Here is an 18,042-nt window from a genome sequence, read left to right on the forward strand (position 1 = left end):
TCAATTTTATAGATTTAATAAATGTTGAACTTCTATCTACTCCTGGCTTGTGGGTTCTCAAGTTCCCGTCCGTGTCTTCCAACTTCCCCCCACAGCTTCCTGGATGATAGAAGTTTCCGAAGGCCGCTGATTCCAGAAGGTACTGTCCGGCGTTAAAATAGTCTCTAGTGAGAAATAAGTCTCATGCGGCCTATACTGCGCATGCGCGAGCTTTTGCGCCCGCTCGCGAGAGCAGAGTGTGTTCTTGTTTCCGCGGTAGTTTCCGCCGGTTGCGGGAGAGTAACTGCAGTGGCTGCATCATGGCGTCCGTTGGGACTCTCGCCTTCGATGAATATGGCCGCCCTTTCCTCATCATCAAGGATCAGGACCGCAAGTCTCGTCTTATGGGACTTGAGGCCCTCAAGGTAACGGGACGGGGACGCGCTGACGGTGGGAAGAGAGGACGCGGCCGAAGCCAGTGGCTCTGCGCCTGCGCCACTTCACAGTGGTTCTGCCACGTGCTCCCGGGGAAGGTTCGAGGGAGCGCCTCTGGTCTCCAGTCCTGCAGCCCACACCTCGGGCCCGGGAAAGGCCAGCCTATAAGCCCTTAGTCCCATTTGGGGGTTAAAGAGGCCCGCAGGCGCCCTTCAGAGTTGGGTGGGGCGGCTTGAATTCACAGGCGTTGAAGGCGCGTCCCCGCTGGTTTCTCCAGCCTGCAGTCCTTCCGAGCAGCGTTTTCAGCAGTAAGATGCAGCGGAGGTATTCTCAGGTCACCTGGCCGTTTAGGACTCTGATTCTTAGCCTTCATGCGGTGTCCCTACAACAGCCCCAAAGGAAATGAGTTTCATTTTCTTTGTCGTTTCCGAAAGGCTTAGTCATTTACAGCGTATTTCATTTTTGAGTCCCTTTATGCATGGCGTATTCCTGGACGTAGGGTCGTAAAAATTTAAAAACGACCTACTGGAGTGAAAAGTTGTCACCAATAACCATAATACTGCAGAAGTGAAAAGTTGTCACCAATAACCATAATACAAGATTGTGTGCGACTAGAATCACCAGTTTTGGGAGGGGTGGCAGGTAAAAGTTGGAGGGTGTCCTTCAGGCGTTGGAGAGAGGATTGATTGGTTTTTGATCAGGGATGAAGTTATGTTTTGAACGGGAGAGAGCTAGCTTCCAGGAAGAGGAAACAGCGAACGCAAGGACCGGGGCAGGAGAACGCATGGCATGTTGTCTTAGAAGACAGCACTTCGGTTTTAACAGCACAGTCTACTTTAAGTTACAGTGGCTCCGAAAAGTGGAAGGTCTTGCATGCCCTGCAATGGAGATGTTATCCTGAGGGATGGGAGGGGAGCCATTGAAGGGGATTTGAACAGAATCACAATTTAAGTAGAACTAAACTTGGGGAGGTAGCATTTAGGATGGAATCCATGACGTTGCTGTGTATGGACCGTGTCACCAGGTCAGAGGTGTCCCTGTTTGCTTAGTTTCTTGGGGTTTTACTTAAATTAAGAAACAGTAGAGTTCTACTCCAGGCTGTTTGTTTGACTTAGGACAAGTTACAGAACCCAGTGGGGGCAATACACCCCCGTCAAGCTGAGGACCAGAGTTAAACGGGGTAACGTAAGGAGTGGCCGCCCAGTCTTTGGTACATGGTAGATGCTCACACCACTTGTGTTACGCATTCAATTTCATTTTTCACTTCAGAGAAAGTAACAGTCAAGTACATGCACCCAAAATACCAGTATAACAGAAGGTCCAGGTTATTTTGCATCTGCCACATCTTATGTAGTTCTCGCACTCTGAAACAGGTACTATTTTATGGAATAGGAAACTTGACCCCAGAGCAGTTAAGGGATTGCTTGAGGTCCCAGAGCTAGTAAAGAACAGGACCACGGTTCAGACACACCTCTGTGTGACTCCGCAGCCAGTGATCTAAAGCCCACTTCTCAGCCTCAGCGCTGTTGATATTTGGGGCTGAATCCTTCTCCGTTGTGGGGTCTGTCCTGTTCAGGATGTTTAGCAGCATCCCTCGCCTCTACCCACTGTGGCCCCCTCCCTGACTGTGGCAACCAGATGTGTCTCCGGGCATTGCCAAATATCTCCTGGGGGGCAGTATCACCCCTTGTTAAGAATATATATGCCACGCCCCTGTGGTAATTGTCCTATAAAAATTCCATTGTGCAGACCTATCAGTCAAGGTGTATTTTGAGGATTACCAGTATTTTCACAAACCTGATGAACTTTGTGTGTTTTGTTACCTGTTAGATGGGGTGATGGGTAGGCTTCACAGCACGTGTGCGTTTGAACTGCTTGGAGACTTGGTCAGGATTTTGACGGGCGGAGGGTTTTCTGTGCATCGGTGCTTCGGCGACCAGAGGACCTGTTGGGTCGCAGGCACAGGCTGTCCTCACTGGAAGGGGGCGGGGTCTCAGACTGTGGAGGGCTTTGAAGAGCAGCTGGAGCTTTCGGACGTGAGAGTTGAGGTGCTGGGGAGTCATTTAAGGGCTGGGGACTGGAAAGTAACATGTTTGAGAGAAATGGATAGCTTAGCTGGATGGAGGATGAATCCGAAGGATCGGTGGTGAGGTAAGAGACCGGGAAATCTGTAAGGTGCAATGGATCAGGGTTAGGTCGGTGACGGCAGGAATAGGAAGACAGGGAACCAGACAAATGAGTGTAATCGTGTGGAAGGAGGAAAGGATGCATTCAGGCTGTTGTTATTTTCAGCATTGGCCGCCTTGTGGGTTGTGTACTGGCTGGACCACCTGAGAGAGGAGTGTGCAATAAACCGTAGTGTGACGGTTCAAGGTGCTGTGTGTTGACAGCAAGACTCTTCACATGATGTTAGCATTGCACAGTGGTCTTGCAAGGCCTGTCAGGTCAGACTGTCTATGCTCTGGGCTGTAAAATGGGCCCGTAGAACCTGCCTCATAGATGTGTTGAAAATTAAAGAGAGAGCACAGAGTACTTAGTTCTGTTCTTTTACATAAGAATTGTCTTCTAACACTAGCAGTTGGGAAGTGGTCACTGTTAGATATGGACCTGTCTGCTGCTACTTCTAGAGAATGGAAAATATGTCATAAGTGATTTTTATAACCATCAGCTCTATGTTCTTAACTCTTAAAATTATATGTAACTTGAATATTGGTTTTTTCTGTTTCATTTAGTCTCATATAATGGCAGCAAAGGCTGTAGCAAATACAATGAAAACATCACTTGGACCAAATGGTAAGAGACTAACATTCTCTGTTTTTTAACAAAAGTCATAAATCATAAATAGTCAATACGGTATCTTTGCCGAAAGTTAGGAAATGAAGAGAGGCATCCTCCCCCCTAATACAGCCAAACGTTTTTGGTGTATTCCAGACCTTAAACACAGTTACAGTCATAATGCGCATACAATTTTAGATTAGGTGTTTTATCCACTTAACATAATTACCATTAGCATTTTCTAAATCATAGCTGTTGTTTTTTGTGACATTATATTTTGTGATGACTTACATTTTGTGATGCTGCATAATTTTTTTGCCAGTTCTCTAGTTTTAGCCATTTTAAATTGTTTCCAGTGTTTTGCTTTAGATTAGCCAATCTAGAACGGTCTTCATGGAGATATTCCTTTATGTATGTTGAATTATTTATTTATAATAAATTTCTAGATAGGAACTGGGTCAAGAGGTCAAAGCCATTTTAAACATTGGTGTCTTTTAGGGCTCGATAAGATGATGGTGGATAAGGATGGCGACGTGACCGTGACTAATGACGGTGCCACCATCTTAAGCATGATGGATGTCGATCATCAGATTGCCAAGCTGATGGTTGAACTGTCCAAATCACAGGATGATGAAATTGGAGATGGAACCACGGGAGTGGTTGGTAAGAAAAGGCAAAATATCCTTTCTTATTTAAGAGGTGTTATTTAATATTACAGGCCTAACACGCCTGCTGAGAATGTTTATTCTGAATTAAATCATGAGGAGACAGTCGGACAAATCCAAATGGACACGGTACAAGACAAGTGGCCCAGACTCTTCAAAACTGTCACTGTCTTAAAAGAACAAGAAGTGGGTGGGGAGTAGAGTTAGGCAATTATTCTAGATTAAAGGAGCTAAAGAGGAAAGACAGCCAGCTGTAATGTGTAAAACTTGGTTGGATACCTGGTTTGTTTGTTTTTTCCTAGCTGTGAAGAATGTTTGGGACATATGGGGTCGTTTGTGAGTCATGTATTAGAATAGTATCTTATCGATGTTAAGGTTCCTGAGTACGACAGTTGTGTTACAGAGATGCAGGAAAATGACCTTTTCCTTAGGAGCTGGGTTGAAGTATTTAGGGGTTACATGTCTGATTTCTGCAACTAATTTTCACATAGTTGAAAAGAAAAGGCACACATCTGTAGAGAAAACAAATGCAACAAAATGTTATTAATGAGTAAACTAGTGTTCATTTTACTGTCTTGAAATTTTTTCTGAAAGTTTGAATTTTTTAAAAGTTTCGGAGGATTGGTAAGGTGAATATCTTTTTTTTTTTTTAACATCTTTATTGGGGTATAATTGCTTTACAATGGTGTGTTAGTTTCTGCTTTATAACACAGTGAGTCAGTTATACATATATATATGTTCCCATATCTCTTCCCTCTTTGTCTCCCTCTCTCCCACCCTCCCTATCCCACCCCTCCAGACAGCCACAAAGACCCGAGCCGGTTTCCCTGTGCCATGCGGCTGCTTCCCACTGGCTATCTACCTTACGTTTGTTAGTATATATATGTCCATGTCTCTCTCTCGCCCTAACACACCTCACCCTTCCCCCTCCCCATATCCTCAAGTCTGTTCTCCAGTAGGTCTCTGTCTTTATTCCTGTTTTACCCCTAGGTTCTTCATAACATTTTTTTTTCTTAAATTCCATATATATGTGTTAGCATACGGTATTTGTCCTTCTCTTTCTGACTTACTTCACTCTGTATGACAGACTCTAGATCTATCCACCTCATTACAAATAGCTCAATTTCGTTTCTTTTTATGGCTGAGTAATATTCCATTGTATATATGTGCCACATCTTCTTTATCCATTCATCCGACGACGGGCACTTAGGTTGTTTCCATCTCCGGGCTATTGTAAATAGAGCTGCAATGAACATTTTGGTACATGACTCTTTCTGAATAAGATGAATATCTTTAATGTTATTTTTTCTGTATCTGAAATTTGAATTAGTTTATTTAGCAAATATTTCAAATATTCATTGGGTACCAAGCACTGTTGTGGATATGCTTGGAATACAGCAGCATTAAAACAAACTCCTCATCTCTGTGATGCTGAAATGAAAGGGGAGGGCAAGGTTGGGGGGAGGATAATAAACAAATTTGTAATCCTTTTATCACCAACATAAATGTCCCTGAACAGAAATCCCTGGTCCAGGACACATAAGAAGTTTTTTCCCTTTATAAAAATGTTTGTGATTTATGTTCTTTACATTCTGTATATCACCAAGAATTGAACATTCATCTGTAAGAGATACCTGTTAGGACTTCGTTAGAACTGAAGCAGAATTAGACTAGATGACCTCAGCCTCTAAGACGCTTCCAGCTTAATTCTGGAACCTTCATATTTCCAGCGGCCGCATCTAATTTGATTTGAGCTTTAGCGATTTCCTGAGCCAGGTGTGTGCTGTCTTATCCGCAGTCCTGGCTGGTGCCCTGTTGGAAGAGGCTGAGCAGCTGCTGGACCGCGGCATTCACCCCATCAGGATCGCCGATGGCTACGAGCAGGCCGCCCGCATCGCTATCGAGTACCTGGACAGGATCAGTGATAGTGTCCTCGTCGACACGAAGGACACCGAGCCCCTGATCCAGACCGCGAAGACCACACTGGGCTCCAAAGTGTGCGTGTACAGTACAGCGTTGCCAGGCGTGTTCACAGAGTGGGCAGAGTTTGTGCTTGTTTGGAAAAGCAACTGAGAATTATCATTGATGGTTTCCTGTTGATTTAATGAGCTGCTTTTGGTTTGTGTCGTTATTTTGGTTTACTCTGTCTTTACTGCAAATGTAGACGGGCATTTTGTGTTTTAGTTGGAAGCTGAATTTCTAGGTTTGGTTATTAAGGCCTCCTGACAGTACTTGGAAACTATAGAGTTCTTTAATTTGGCAGGATAGGATGGGTTAGCAAAAGGTCCTGCTAGTGGGATGTATTAATTTTTCATAGCACTTCGTTCTACCATTTCTTTGCTAGGAAGCCTTTTAGTGGGGAGGTTCTGCTTTTATTCATTCAACAAGCAAGTTAATGATCCAGAATTTTGATTTAGTATGAAGGGGCGGTCTTGAAGTTTGACTTAAGCTGAAAGTGACTTACATTTGTAACATTTACATAGTACTGACTGTGTGCCAGGCCTGCTGCCAAGTCTTGGGGACTCAAGACACAGTCGTTGCCCCAGAGACTCAAAGCAGCGTCAGCCCCCGGACACATTTATTTGAACAACGGTAGGGACTCGTGGGCTCTTGTAAAAATGTAGCATAAAAATCCAGTGTAAGGTGCCTTATTACGCTTTCTCTTATCCATATCAATTTGAGAAATTTTTTAATTTGTGCCAAGAAGGAAGACATGGTCTCAACTTAGAGGTCAGGGGAAGTACTACAAAAATGTGTGCTGCCTTCTGCCTTGGGGGACAGGCGTCCCCTGCAGCACTGTGTTACCGCCGAGAAGTCTTCGTTGATGCCAGCCGTCCCCCTGTTGCAGGTCTGAGCTGAGCTCCAGGGCAAGGGTAACTACCCAGGGTGGCCTCTGTCACGAATACAGCATTGTTTTTCTCCTGGAAAGCAGGCATTACCCTTTCTTGAAGTGCACAATTCATGTGTTATTATTGCTTTCTAAGTTGACCCTGCATTATTTGCAAGTCTTTATAAAACCCTAGTATGTGTAGGTCTTTACTATAGAAAATGTCCAAATGGATTAACAAGGGCCAGGTATCCTCAACATTAAAGCAAAACATTGTATATCAGTTACTTAGGTCACATGGTATTTTTAGTTTCGTGGTTATCTGTTCTAGGTGACCTAAGATTTCAGGCACTGTATTTCAAGTACTAGAGTTAGTTCCCTTGTGGTTTCTCCAGAATCAAATTAAAATTACTGAGCAGTCTTCTCCGATGTTTCAAAACTTTCAAAAGAGATAACGTCCCCCCTCTGTAACTGATACGGTCAGGCCTTTCTCATTAAGTGCTGCACCTCCTGTAGATGACATCGGCTTCTCCTTGGTGGTTTCATCGCTCTCCCATTCTGTTTTGGACTTCAGAATGTTAATAGTATTCAAAGGTGGCAGTCTTGGTAGGTTTTTGGTTCTTGCCGTACTTCAGCGGTCTCTTACGTATATTCATAATGGAAGGAAATAATAAATTTCAGTTATTAGTGAAGATAAAGATGGAATTTTTTTCCCATCCCAGGTTATGATTCCCTTTGGGGTCCCTGCATCCCAGATTAAGAATCCCTGCTCCAGACGGTTGAAAGTGAAGGTCGTGGTGGCATTCTTTTTGTACAGTATCTGTGGGTTGCAGTATATTGTGTCATATGAGTTACCACATCACATGTTGTGCTCTGGTTGCAGTCACTGTTCAGTGAACGTGAAAGGTTTGTTTCATGTGTTTCAGGGTTAACAGCTGTCACCGACAAATGGCCGAGATTGCCGTGAACGCCATCCTCACTGTGGCCGACATGCAGCGCAGAGACGTTGACTTCGAGCTCATCAAAGTAGAAGGCAAAGTGGGCGGGAGGCTGGAGGACACCAAGCTGATCAAGGGCGTGATCGTAGACAAGGATTTCAGTCACCCGCAGATGCCCAAAGTGAGTCAGCGCCTTCTGCAGCTTCAGGCTTTTCCCTCCTTAGCCCACTGGTTTGTTCATAACGTTTCTGTCTCTCACTGTAGCAAGTGGAAGATGCTAAGATTGCCATCCTAACATGTCCATTTGAACCGCCGAAACCAAAGACAAAGCATAAGCTGGATGTGACGTCTGTAGAAGATTTTAAAGCCCTTCAGAAATACGAAAAGGAGAAGTTTGAGGAGATGATTCGGCAGGTAAGTCTTACCGTGGCTCTTGGTGAAATTTAAAGCTTTGAAAGGATGCAGTTAGTTAGCTCCAGGTAGTGAATACATGTGGTGCTGATCTGTGTTAATCTTGATACTCTATGTGGCTACAAATAAGGTATTAAAGGATAGTCTTCTTCCTTTATTTTTTCTTTAAATCTTATTTTTTGTATATATATTTATTTTTGGCTGCGTTGGGTCTTTGTTGCTATGCGTGGGCTTTTCTCTAGTTGCGGCGAGCGGGGGCTACTCATTGCAGTGGCTTCTCTTGTTGTGGAACACGGGCTCTAGGCGCGCGGGCTTCAGTAGTTGTGGCTCGCAGGCTGTAGAGCGCAGGCTCAGTAGTTGTGGCGCACGGGCTTAGTGGCTCCACGGCATGTGGGATCTTCCCGGACCAGGGCTTGAACCCGTGTCCCCTGCATTGGCAGGCGGATTCTTAACCACTGTGCCACCAGGGAAGCCCCTCCTTTACTTTTAAATTATCAAATGGATAAACAGTCACAGTGAGAAAAAAATCAAATGGCACAGAACGGCATAAGGGGGCAAGTCTTAAAATGGTAACGTGTCTGGGGCGTATGAATGACTCGGCCTGAGTATTTGGAGCTGCACTTTTGATTTTACGGGCTTATTCTCCTCTAGTGTGCCAGGTTTGAACAGTTGTAGTGTGGCTTACCACATGTTTGAGACTTCCAAGTATAACTTTTAGACAAGAGTTGCTGAGTAACCGAAATCAAACCAGAATGCAGTCATAGTCATCCCAGTTCATTGCTTAAACAAGTCAAGAGTGTTATTTTATAAATACTTAGCTTTCTATCTGGCTATTAACGTTTTACACGTGCCTGCTCTCCGACGAAACAGTTCCTCTTTTGGGGACTCTGTCCTTGGGAGTTTAAAACACCAGCACTCAGGGATGCATGAACATGGGTCTCTATTAAAACATTATCATAGCAAACAAACTAGAAGCTGTTCCAGTGTTTTTGAGGGGAGGGGGGAATAGTTGAGTTCATTTATGCTTTCATGGTATATCTCTCTGCTTAGTATATACCAGACACTGTTGTGGGCACTGGATATATGGCAGTAAACAAAGCAGAGTGCTTGTTCTTGGGGTGCAGAATAAGGGGAAAGCGGGTCGGGGGACTGTTACAGACACTGGTCAGAGGGCCTCTAAGGGCGTGGCATGTGGCCTGAGACCTCAGAGAAGTGAGAGCGGCATGTCTGGGTGAGGAGTATTCCAGGCTGTGGCGAGGTGGGAGTGGGCAGCATGTGCAAAGGCCCTGAGGCTGGGAACAGCAGGCTGAGGGGTTGGGTATGCTGGCAGAGGGTTGTAAATGAAAGCTTGTTATCTGGGCTCTTATCTAGTGTAGCCATGGGAGTGCTGGCCAAGGTGCCCTGAAGGAAAAGAGGACAGGAACCAAGATGCCAAGGGGGTCAGGTGGACCATGTTGATAGGTGTGCAGGTTGCCAGGAATGCTAACAGGAGTGGTGATGGGGCTGGATGCCAACACTGTCAGGAATGAGAGTGTGACCCAAAGAGGGGCACTGTGGGTGGCCGGGAGAGGCAAGGGCCCCTCCTGTTTGGAGCAGGTGGGAGGGAAAACAGCCATTTGAGGAGGAGGCAGGGCACGTTGGTTTTTCAGGGGGCGCCAGCGTTCATTCACAGCCAGAATGGAAAGGGAACATCACCAAGAAGGAGTTTGGCGATGGGCTGAATTCCAGAGGGCCACTGGAAGCTTCCAGAGGGTCGGGGAAAGGGGGGAGGAGGGGGAGAGCCAGGTGGGTGGGTGGAGACAGGAGTGAAATGGCAGCTGTGGGACATGGCATAGTCCTTACCGCCCGGGGAGGGATTGACAGTACCGATCACTGCCGCCGTCCCAGGACGAGCCACTTACCTGTTTGTGGCATTGAGGGCGGGGGAAGGTAGTACTAGAATCAGGGTCACCTCTGTCGGCCTGTAAATTAGCCTGTATCTTGTTCCACGGAGGATAGCCTACTCAAGTGCGAAAAGCAAGCTACAGAAAATTGTATTGCAAGATTCAATTTTTGTTAAACGCACACACGAATAAACTGCTTCATAGATATTCGTGGCAACACAGAGCTGTGGACCTTGGTTTTCGGGGGGGCAGGGTTTTGGCCTTGTTGACGTGCCTCGTGTTGCTTCACTTGTAACGGTTGCATTCACGTGAATTGCTAATGTTTAAAGCATTGTTTAAAAATGAGGTGATTCCCATTGATACATGTTCAATATTTAGAGTTTAGAGATGACAGAAGGTAGACATTTGGATATTTCTTTTCTTCTCTTTTCTGTGCATTATTTTAATGCACCCACCTACACACCTATCTATGTTTCTCACCATTTTTCAAACAGAAGAGCTCAAGGAGTACTTACTTTTTATTAACATGATTGCGGCATTTCTTTCCCCAGATTAAAGAAACTGGCGCTAACCTAGCCATTTGCCAGTGGGGCTTTGACGATGAAGCAAATCATTTACTTCTTCAGAATAACCTGCCTGCAGTTCGTTGGGTCGGAGGCCCTGAAATCGAGGTAGGAGGCTCCCTGTGAAGAGACTGTGAACACGAGTTGAGCTTACGGTGCATATCTGTACGTGAGGCTGCAGTGACCTCGCTCGCCTGCAGTCAGCACACTGTGCCAGGGCTCCACAGATAAGAGGAGGGTGCGCTGGGGGAGAGGAGAACGCTAGAGTCTTTGTCGCCATTTTTATATGTGTTTCTGATGTTTCACGGCACTTGGAAATGCTTTCCCCTCTCTCCCTGGCTCTCTCCGGCACTCTGAGGCAGGAGCACGGGCTGCCCACTTCGCTGTCAGCCCCATCAGTACTGAGAGCCATTGCAGACGTGGTCCGTAGCCCGGCACACGTGGCCTCGTGGCTGCTCGTGGCGGGGATGGGTGGGGAGCTGAGGGCTGCACGCGGGGTCATGGCGCCGGGCCGCCCTGCAGCCTGACCAGGACGCCCAGCTCTTCGGAACCTTGCTCAGTGAGCCAGGCTTTCGGGGCGGACTCTGAAACCTGGGCCAGGCTGGGGCAGAGGTTCTACTGAACATGGCGCTCGTGGGTCAAGTGTGGCTCCTCCGGGGTCCAATTCTGAGAGTCCCCGCTCACCAGCCTGGTCTTCTTTCCCCCTGGCCCACCGGTCAGCTGATCGCCATCGCCACAGGCGGCCGCATCGTCCCGAGGTTCTCAGAGCTCACGGCCGAGAAGCTGGGCTTTGCGGGTCTTGTGAAGGAGATTTCATTCGGGACCACTAAAGACAAGATGCTGGTCATCGAGCAGTGCAAGAACTCCAGAGCCGTCACCATTTTCATCAGAGGAGGAAATAAGATGGTAAGAACGCAGTTGTTTCTCCTACATTTCTTCAGAATTTGGAACGTGATTTGGCTTTTCCCGTAATGTACTTAACTGAGACACAGTTACCTTAAGAAAGATGACCGCATCTTTCTTAGAGAAGCAAGGACACGTCAGGAATTCCCTGGCGGTCCAGTGGTTCGGACTCAGCGCGTTCACTGCCAGGGCCTGGGTTTGGTCCCTGGTCAGGGAACTAAGATCCTGCAAGCCGTGCGGTGCAGCAGGTGAAAAAAAGGACGTGTCACAACATAAGATACTGAAGACCGTGTTCCACTGTTGGGTCTACGAGGCACACTTGCCTTTCCTCCGTCTCATAGGTATAAATGGGGAACCTGAGTGGTAACCATTGGCATGCTCTCCATTCACCAGGAATGGGTTTTTAGTGCATCGAGATGAGTAAGACTCATTGTAAGGGTGTTTCTTTGTCGTTTTTGTTTGACCCCCTTCACTTGGGCATAGGTCCTGGAATGAGTCCCTAGCTGCCCTGCATTTTGGTTTTTTTTAACTACATTATAGGAGGAAAAGTAGAATAAATAGAAACCATCTGGCAAAGAAACTTCTGGCACCAGTCTTTCTAACCAAGGATATTACTGGGGACGAGGTAGGAATATTTCCAGTACGCAGCAAGCACTTAGATTAAACCCCAGGTGCACGGTATTCGGCTCTAAAGTGATTAGATTGTGATCATGGCAACTTAGGCAAAATTGTTTTCCCCAGATCATTGAGGAAGCCAAACGATCCCTTCACGATGCTCTATGTGTCATCCGGAACCTCATCCGTGACAACCGCGTGGTGTACGGCGGAGGCGCTGCCGAAATAGCCTGTGCTCTGGCCGTCAGCCAGGAGGCCGACAAGGTGAGTGAAGCCCATCACAGACTGTGCAGCGTGTGCAGTGGGGATGCTAGACCCCAGGCATCCAATCTGCGTCGATTCTCGTGCCCATGTACTCGAGTGCAGGTTACCACAAACCAGCATGTCTCAGCCTTTTTCAGACCTCGCAGCCTCAACAGCAAATCTCTGCACTCTTAATGTTACTTGAAATTCAGAATTAATCAGACGTCGTACCTGCAGGCACAGCAGGAAGGGCTGACCTGTTCCAACTTCTCACACAATTACCTTCTCCATCCTTATCCTGTAGTGGCGTTTTCATAGGACGGCCTGTCCTTAGAATTCTTTATGAGTTAGCTTTTCAAAGTATGCGATTTAATTATGTTTCCAAATAGCTGCTGGGGGGGCATTGGCCAAGTACGCTGACCGTAACCGTGTGCCCTTCCAGTGCCCAACCTTGGAGCAGTATGCCATGAGAGCCTTCGCCGACGCTCTGGAGGTCATCCCCATGGCCCTTGCCGAAAACAGCGGCATGAATCCCATCCAGACTATGACCGAAGTCCGAGCTAAACAAGTGAAGGAGATGAACCCTGCCCTGGGGATTGACTGTATGCACAGGGGAACAAACGGTGAGGTGCCGTCACGGCTCTGGGGCTGCGGTTCGACTTAACTTGAGGCATTACGTGCTGCGTGTTATCCTGTCTTTTTAAATACTTAAACACACTTGAGGTATTCAGGTCCTGAATTTTAGAACATTTGATTTAATTCCCTTGGGAATTGTTAGACTGCTGGTCTTAGCAACCTACAACTAATTTTAATAACAAAAAGCTGCAGTGCAGTATTTATTCCAAAGGTGACTTTCATTCTAGAAAATAATTTCATCTTACCTTTTTTACACAAATGTCTGTTGGCGTGGGTTCTGTATAACCTGTAAGACAGCTCTGAAATTGACTTTCAGTTTACAGCCGATTCTGTGGTCGTGTCCCATAAATTCCAGGGTGTTTTATAAATGGGATGTACTGTAACTTCTGAGCACTTGCACAGTTCATCTGCTGAAAAGGTAGCGCAGCTTTAGTGTGTTGGAACGGTGGTCCTGGTGATTCCCAGTGATTCCTGTACTGATGGGGCCATCTCTGGGGTTCTGCAGTCAGTCCTGACCACAGAGTCTCCAGCAGTTGGTGTTTTGGTTTTGTTTGTTTGTTTGTTTGTTTTTGCGGTACGCGGGCCTCTCACTGTTGTAGCCTCTCCCGTTGCGGAGCACAGGCTCCAGATGCGCAGGCTCAGCGGCCATGGCTCACGGGCCCAGCTGCTTCACGGTACGTGGGATCTTCCCGGACCGGGGCACGAACCCGTGTCCCCTACATCGGCAGGCGAACTCTGAACCACTGCGCCACCAGGGAAGCCCTTGGTGTTTTGTTTTGTTTTGTTCTGTTTTTACTTAGAACTGTAGGTATATTCTGGGTTTTAGGTTAACAGCCCAAGGACTTGAGTAACAGCAGCAACTCCTTGTCAGACACATATTTCAATTCCTTTAACTTGAATGCCCAGGTCTTCATTGGAGTCGCTTTACGTTTCAGGCACGGTCACATCGGGCTTACTATCAGTAAGTGACGGCATTGGGTGCGCTGTGGGATGAGGTGTCGCTGAGCGATTCCCCCTTCGGCAGGTCACTGAGAAACTCAGCCTGTGATTGAGGAGGCGCTGTCCCCACAGCTCTCTGGAAACCAGGCTCACATTCCAGAATGTCCTGGGAAGCAGTGGAAGTATATTCTTCTGAAAATATAACCAGGACTAGTGGCTTCCAAATTTGTGTTTCTTAAGTTTTACTCTAATTCCATAAATTGGAGCAAGGTATTAGTAATAAATATGTATGCTGTTTTATAGTAATATATATGTGTTTTTCAGATATGAAGCAGCAACACGTCATAGAAACCTTGATTGGCAAAAAGCAACAGATCTCTCTTGCAACACAGATGGTTAGAATGATTTTGAAGATTGATGACATCCGTAAGCCTGGAGAATCTGAAGAATAAAAAAAGAATTTAGAAGAAAATGTAGAAGTAAGATCCACTACTGTGATTAAATAAATGGGTGTCTTGTGATGCATCTACAGTTATTTATTACTGTGTCCTTCATTAGACACTGTAGGTGCTGTAACAACAGCAGCTGTTTGGTAGCAATAGTTTGACTTGTCCAGAGACCTGAAATTATAGAGATGTGATCTCACAGGTTTTTTGTATTTGTTATTAAAGGGAACTCTAAACGGCTTTATATTCTGCTCTTCAAGTTAAGAAACATTCACTGTAACATTCATCAAATGCCTTAATTGAAGGGGTTTGAGTTGATTTTTTTCTTTTTTTTTTCTTTTTTTTCAATAAGTCGTAGGACCTTGTATTTAACAGCTTTAAATGTTCAGTTCTCAAGATTTATTTTAACACAGAGGAATTATGGGCTTTGTCCTATTTATTTAAATGCTGCATCTGTGTAAATGGGTGGATCTTTGTAGAGACCCATCAGAGGTGAGTATCCACCAAACGATTGTGGGATGTCTTAACGTGCTTTTAGGTTAACACCGACGTGTGCTAGGGCATTATTACTGTGCCACTGAGACCGCGTTAACAGCGTAACCTTCACATAGTCCCCTCAGCGTTATCCTGCCCTGGCTCCACTCTAAGCGCAGGCCAGCATGTGTACAGAGAAGACCAGAGTGGGCACAGACTCCTGCACCACCTGCAGGTGCTTAGAAGGGCGATTCAGAACCCTGTTGGGGTTTTCTTATCAGAGGAACAGAATGAGTGGAGGTTAGAGTGAAATGTAGAAAAATGGGTTAAGTGGGAGGAAATACCTTGCAATCACCGTGTATGAGTAGATTGATATTGAATTCTGCTTATTAAAATAATACTGGCTAAGTGACATAGCCCTTACCAAAGGCCAAGGTATGTTCTGAGAACTTTACCTCTTCTCACCACCTTGTAAAGGAGACAGTTTTCTTGTTATTCACATCCTACAGGTGAGTTTTGATCATCTGCCAGCCTCTTCTGGCCAGTACATGGTAGAGCTTAGTCAAACCCTGGCAGTCTAACTCGAGAGTTCCCCTCTCCCCTGTGCTGTTTTGCCCCCATTGGCTTGTGTTTGGTTCTCTAAAAGGATGTTTCTTAGAGAATCATTATGATAAAGTTCACTCTTGTGCCATCAGGGGGAGAGGATTTGGACCAGTCAGGTTCCATAGAATTAGGAAACGATCCAGGGTTCTTTCTCCTGGGGACCTGGGTGCTGACCAGTCCTATCTATTGGGTCGTTGTGTTTTCTCTACGTTAATGCATTGGTGGTTTCGCTAGGAAGTGTAGTAGTAAGCGCCAATATCATTCATCCTAATGAACATACAACCTGGTACACATTTCATCATGAAATGGATTGTGAAGTGGCACTACCAATACACTTACACTACTACTGTCTGGGTGCAGCGTCAGAATGTGTCAAGTTTGGGATCAAGTCAGACTTAGACCCACTTAGATAAATATCTTGACCTAGTAGTTCAGGTGAGTTGATTTACAAGGGTGGATTGTAGCCTATAAAGAACATACAGCAACTTGCTTTGGACCAGTCTTAACAAGAAGAGGTTTGTGGTTGAATGAAAAGAGCTACGAAACCACTCCTCCAAAGAGTGGACCTCACAGATGCTTCTGCTGGTTTCGGTTGAGAGAAACTATGTGGCTTACGAACAAACTCGTACACATGTTGTTTCACAAGCTTTTGATTTTTTTCCGGTAAAAGCACCTCTTCAGGGTACCATGTTACCTTTTATCTTCCAGTTCCAAATGGCTTGTCGAGTTTATATCCCTTGTATTGTAGCCGACCCCATGTGTATCAAGAGCACACGCCTCATCCTGTGTGTATCAAGAGCAGTGAAGGCACTTGACCCTGAAGCCGGATTCCCACGCAGGGCCCAACATTGTCCTGTTGGTTCCCAATTCCTGCACTTGGCGGCTTTATTCAGTGTTTTTGTTTGTTTGTTTGTCCTTTCGTTTGTTTTGTTTTTTGGCTGCACCGTGCAGCTTACGGGATCTTAGTTCCCGACCGGGGATTGAGCCCGGGCCCCAGCAGTGAAGGTGCCAAGTCCTAGCACTGGGCCACCAGGGAATTCCCTATTTGATGTTTATTAGGTGGCCTGGTCTTTAATTATAAACAACCACTCAAAAATACAAACGCTTCTGCAGGGGCTGAGAGGCTACTGGGTTGTATGTGACCGAATGTCTTTAATCCTTTCTTTCTCTGTTCGTGGTAAAACAGCTCCACTAAAGCGGGGTGGGGGGATGGGAATGGGAGTAATGAAGTAACAAATAATTGAAGTGCTACTGGGCGTGGAGAAGTGTTTGTGCATTTCAGGTGCTTCTTGGGGGTAGCCGGGCAGACGGGGGTCAGCTGAAGCGCCGGGAAAGAGGGCACCAAAGACAGGTGGCTCCTTGGGGAGCGTTGGGGGAACGCAGTGGCAGCAGCGAGGGCACCTGGAACATGCTGGGTCCTGAGTGCTGTTGTAACGTCTTACGTAGGTGATAACAGCGGTTTTCAAGGGGCTGTGAGGTCAACAGTAGTTTCTCACTAAGAGCTGATTTGCCGTTTTCACCGTGTTGACAGTTGCACTGATGGTGCAAAAGCAGTGACGGGTAAAACTCGTGAGCAGGGATCAGGTGGTGGTGCTAGAAGCTGTATTCCTCACCACCACCCGCTTAGAAAGCCGCTGTCACTGAAGGGTGACCTCGAAGCAGTGCCAGCCACTGAGTCATTAGATTTCGGTCCCTGAGTACACGGCATTTCGGTGCTCGCTCGACACAGCAAGTGTGTGAAGCACCTCATGTAACAGGCATGGCAGCCGCCTCAGCTGGACTGGCCCCTCCCCGTGGACACTGTCTTTACTTAAATGTGACTGACAGCCAGTTACTCACACGTGTGCGTGACAGACGGCTACTCAGAAATGAATTGTGACCCTGTCACTTCAGTGGAACGCCTACAACAAAAGTACCGTAGTCCGGCTTGCTTAGACAACGCAGTTCTGGAGACTGGTAGTGCAAGATCAAGGTGCCGACCGGTCCGGTGTCTGGTGAGAGCGCTTGTAGGCGGCAGCCACCTGCTCACTGTATCCTCAGTGGCTCTGGGAGGGTCTGTGGAGTCTCCCTCTTTCTCCCCCCACCCCCGCCAGCAACAACTGATGGTATTTGTGCGTGGCTCGGTAAGCTAGTATTTTCCAATCATCAGTATATTACAGTCTCGTTCTTGTGTAGGTGGACCAACGTAACAGAATGAAAAGTTGATTGAAACTACCACTTGTTCTGTTTTGGAAGAGACTGAAACAATATGTACTGTTTTCCAACTACTGAACATATCGATGTGGCCAGACTCTACACTGCACTGAATTGAATGTGTTGTTAGAAGCAGATGTGAGAACCCACTGTCCTCTGCTGAGAGAGACATCGAGGAGATTTGCAGAAGTGGAAAACAACGCCACTCTTCTTCGTTTGTTTTGGAAACTACAAAAAGTGTACATTACCGTGTGTTCATTATTATTTTAAAATAAATATTTGCCTTAATTTTTTAGTTTTGTTTTCTAACGCTAATGCCAGCGGGTGTAAGTGACAAAAACATACGCTCTTGAGAGGAGGAGGAGGGTCCTCAATAAGTTTTTAAGCGCATACAGGGATCTTGAGATCAAAACGTTTGAGAATTACTGCATTATTAGCACCTTAAATCCTCATAATGCCGGTCATTGCCAAGAAACGCTGCATAGTTTGCACCATTCGCTCATTGAAATAAACT

At 46.2% G+C, this 18,042-nt stretch overlaps 1 protein-coding gene across 2 annotated transcripts; it reads left to right on the plus strand.

Annotated features, from left to right (window-relative positions):
• The first annotated feature begins 128 nt into the window (after positions 1-128).
• On the plus strand, positions 129-14,708 carry CCT5 (chaperonin containing TCP1 subunit 5). 2 transcript variants are annotated; one of them, XM_007456437.1, is made up of 11 exons: positions 129-404; positions 3,147-3,207; positions 3,688-3,852; positions 5,653-5,851; positions 7,608-7,800; positions 7,884-8,033; positions 10,465-10,584; positions 11,197-11,382; positions 12,121-12,258; positions 12,680-12,860; positions 14,137-14,708. In XM_007456437.1, exons 1-11 carry the CDS (start codon positions 300-302, stop codon positions 14,262-14,264), a joined length of 1,626 nt encoding a protein of 541 aa, XP_007456499.1. In that variant the 5' UTR covers positions 129-299; the 3' UTR covers positions 14,265-14,708. The 2 variants fall into 2 exon arrangements, with proteins under 2 accessions (XP_007456499.1, XP_007456500.1); XM_007456438.1 differs by lacking the exon at positions 3,688-3,852 and having other exon boundaries at positions 181-404; positions 14,137-14,495.
• Positions 14,709-18,042: the final 3,334 nt, after the last annotated feature.

This window comes from Lipotes vexillifer, unplaced genomic scaffold (genome assembly GCF_000442215.2).
Source record: "Lipotes vexillifer unplaced genomic scaffold, Lipotes_vexillifer_v1.1 scaffold458, whole genome shotgun sequence".
Lineage (NCBI taxonomy): Eukaryota > Metazoa > Chordata > Mammalia > Artiodactyla > Lipotidae > Lipotes > Lipotes vexillifer.

What these genes read in the sequence shown, in the direction of transcription:
- CCT5 (XM_007456437.1), top strand. Translation starts at nt 300, where the DNA reads ATGGCGTCCGTTGGGACTCTCGCCTTCGATGAATATGGCCGCCCTTTC. An exon ending in TGGGACTTGAGGCCCTCAAG is followed by an intron (nt 405 to 3,146) that starts GTAACGGGACGG and finishes TGTTTCATTTAG; the next exon opens with TCTCATATAATGGCAGCAAA. An exon ending in TTGAGGAGATGATTCGGCAG is followed by an intron (nt 8,034 to 10,464) that starts GTAAGTCTTACC and finishes TTCTTTCCCCAG; the next exon opens with ATTAAAGAAACTGGCGCTAA.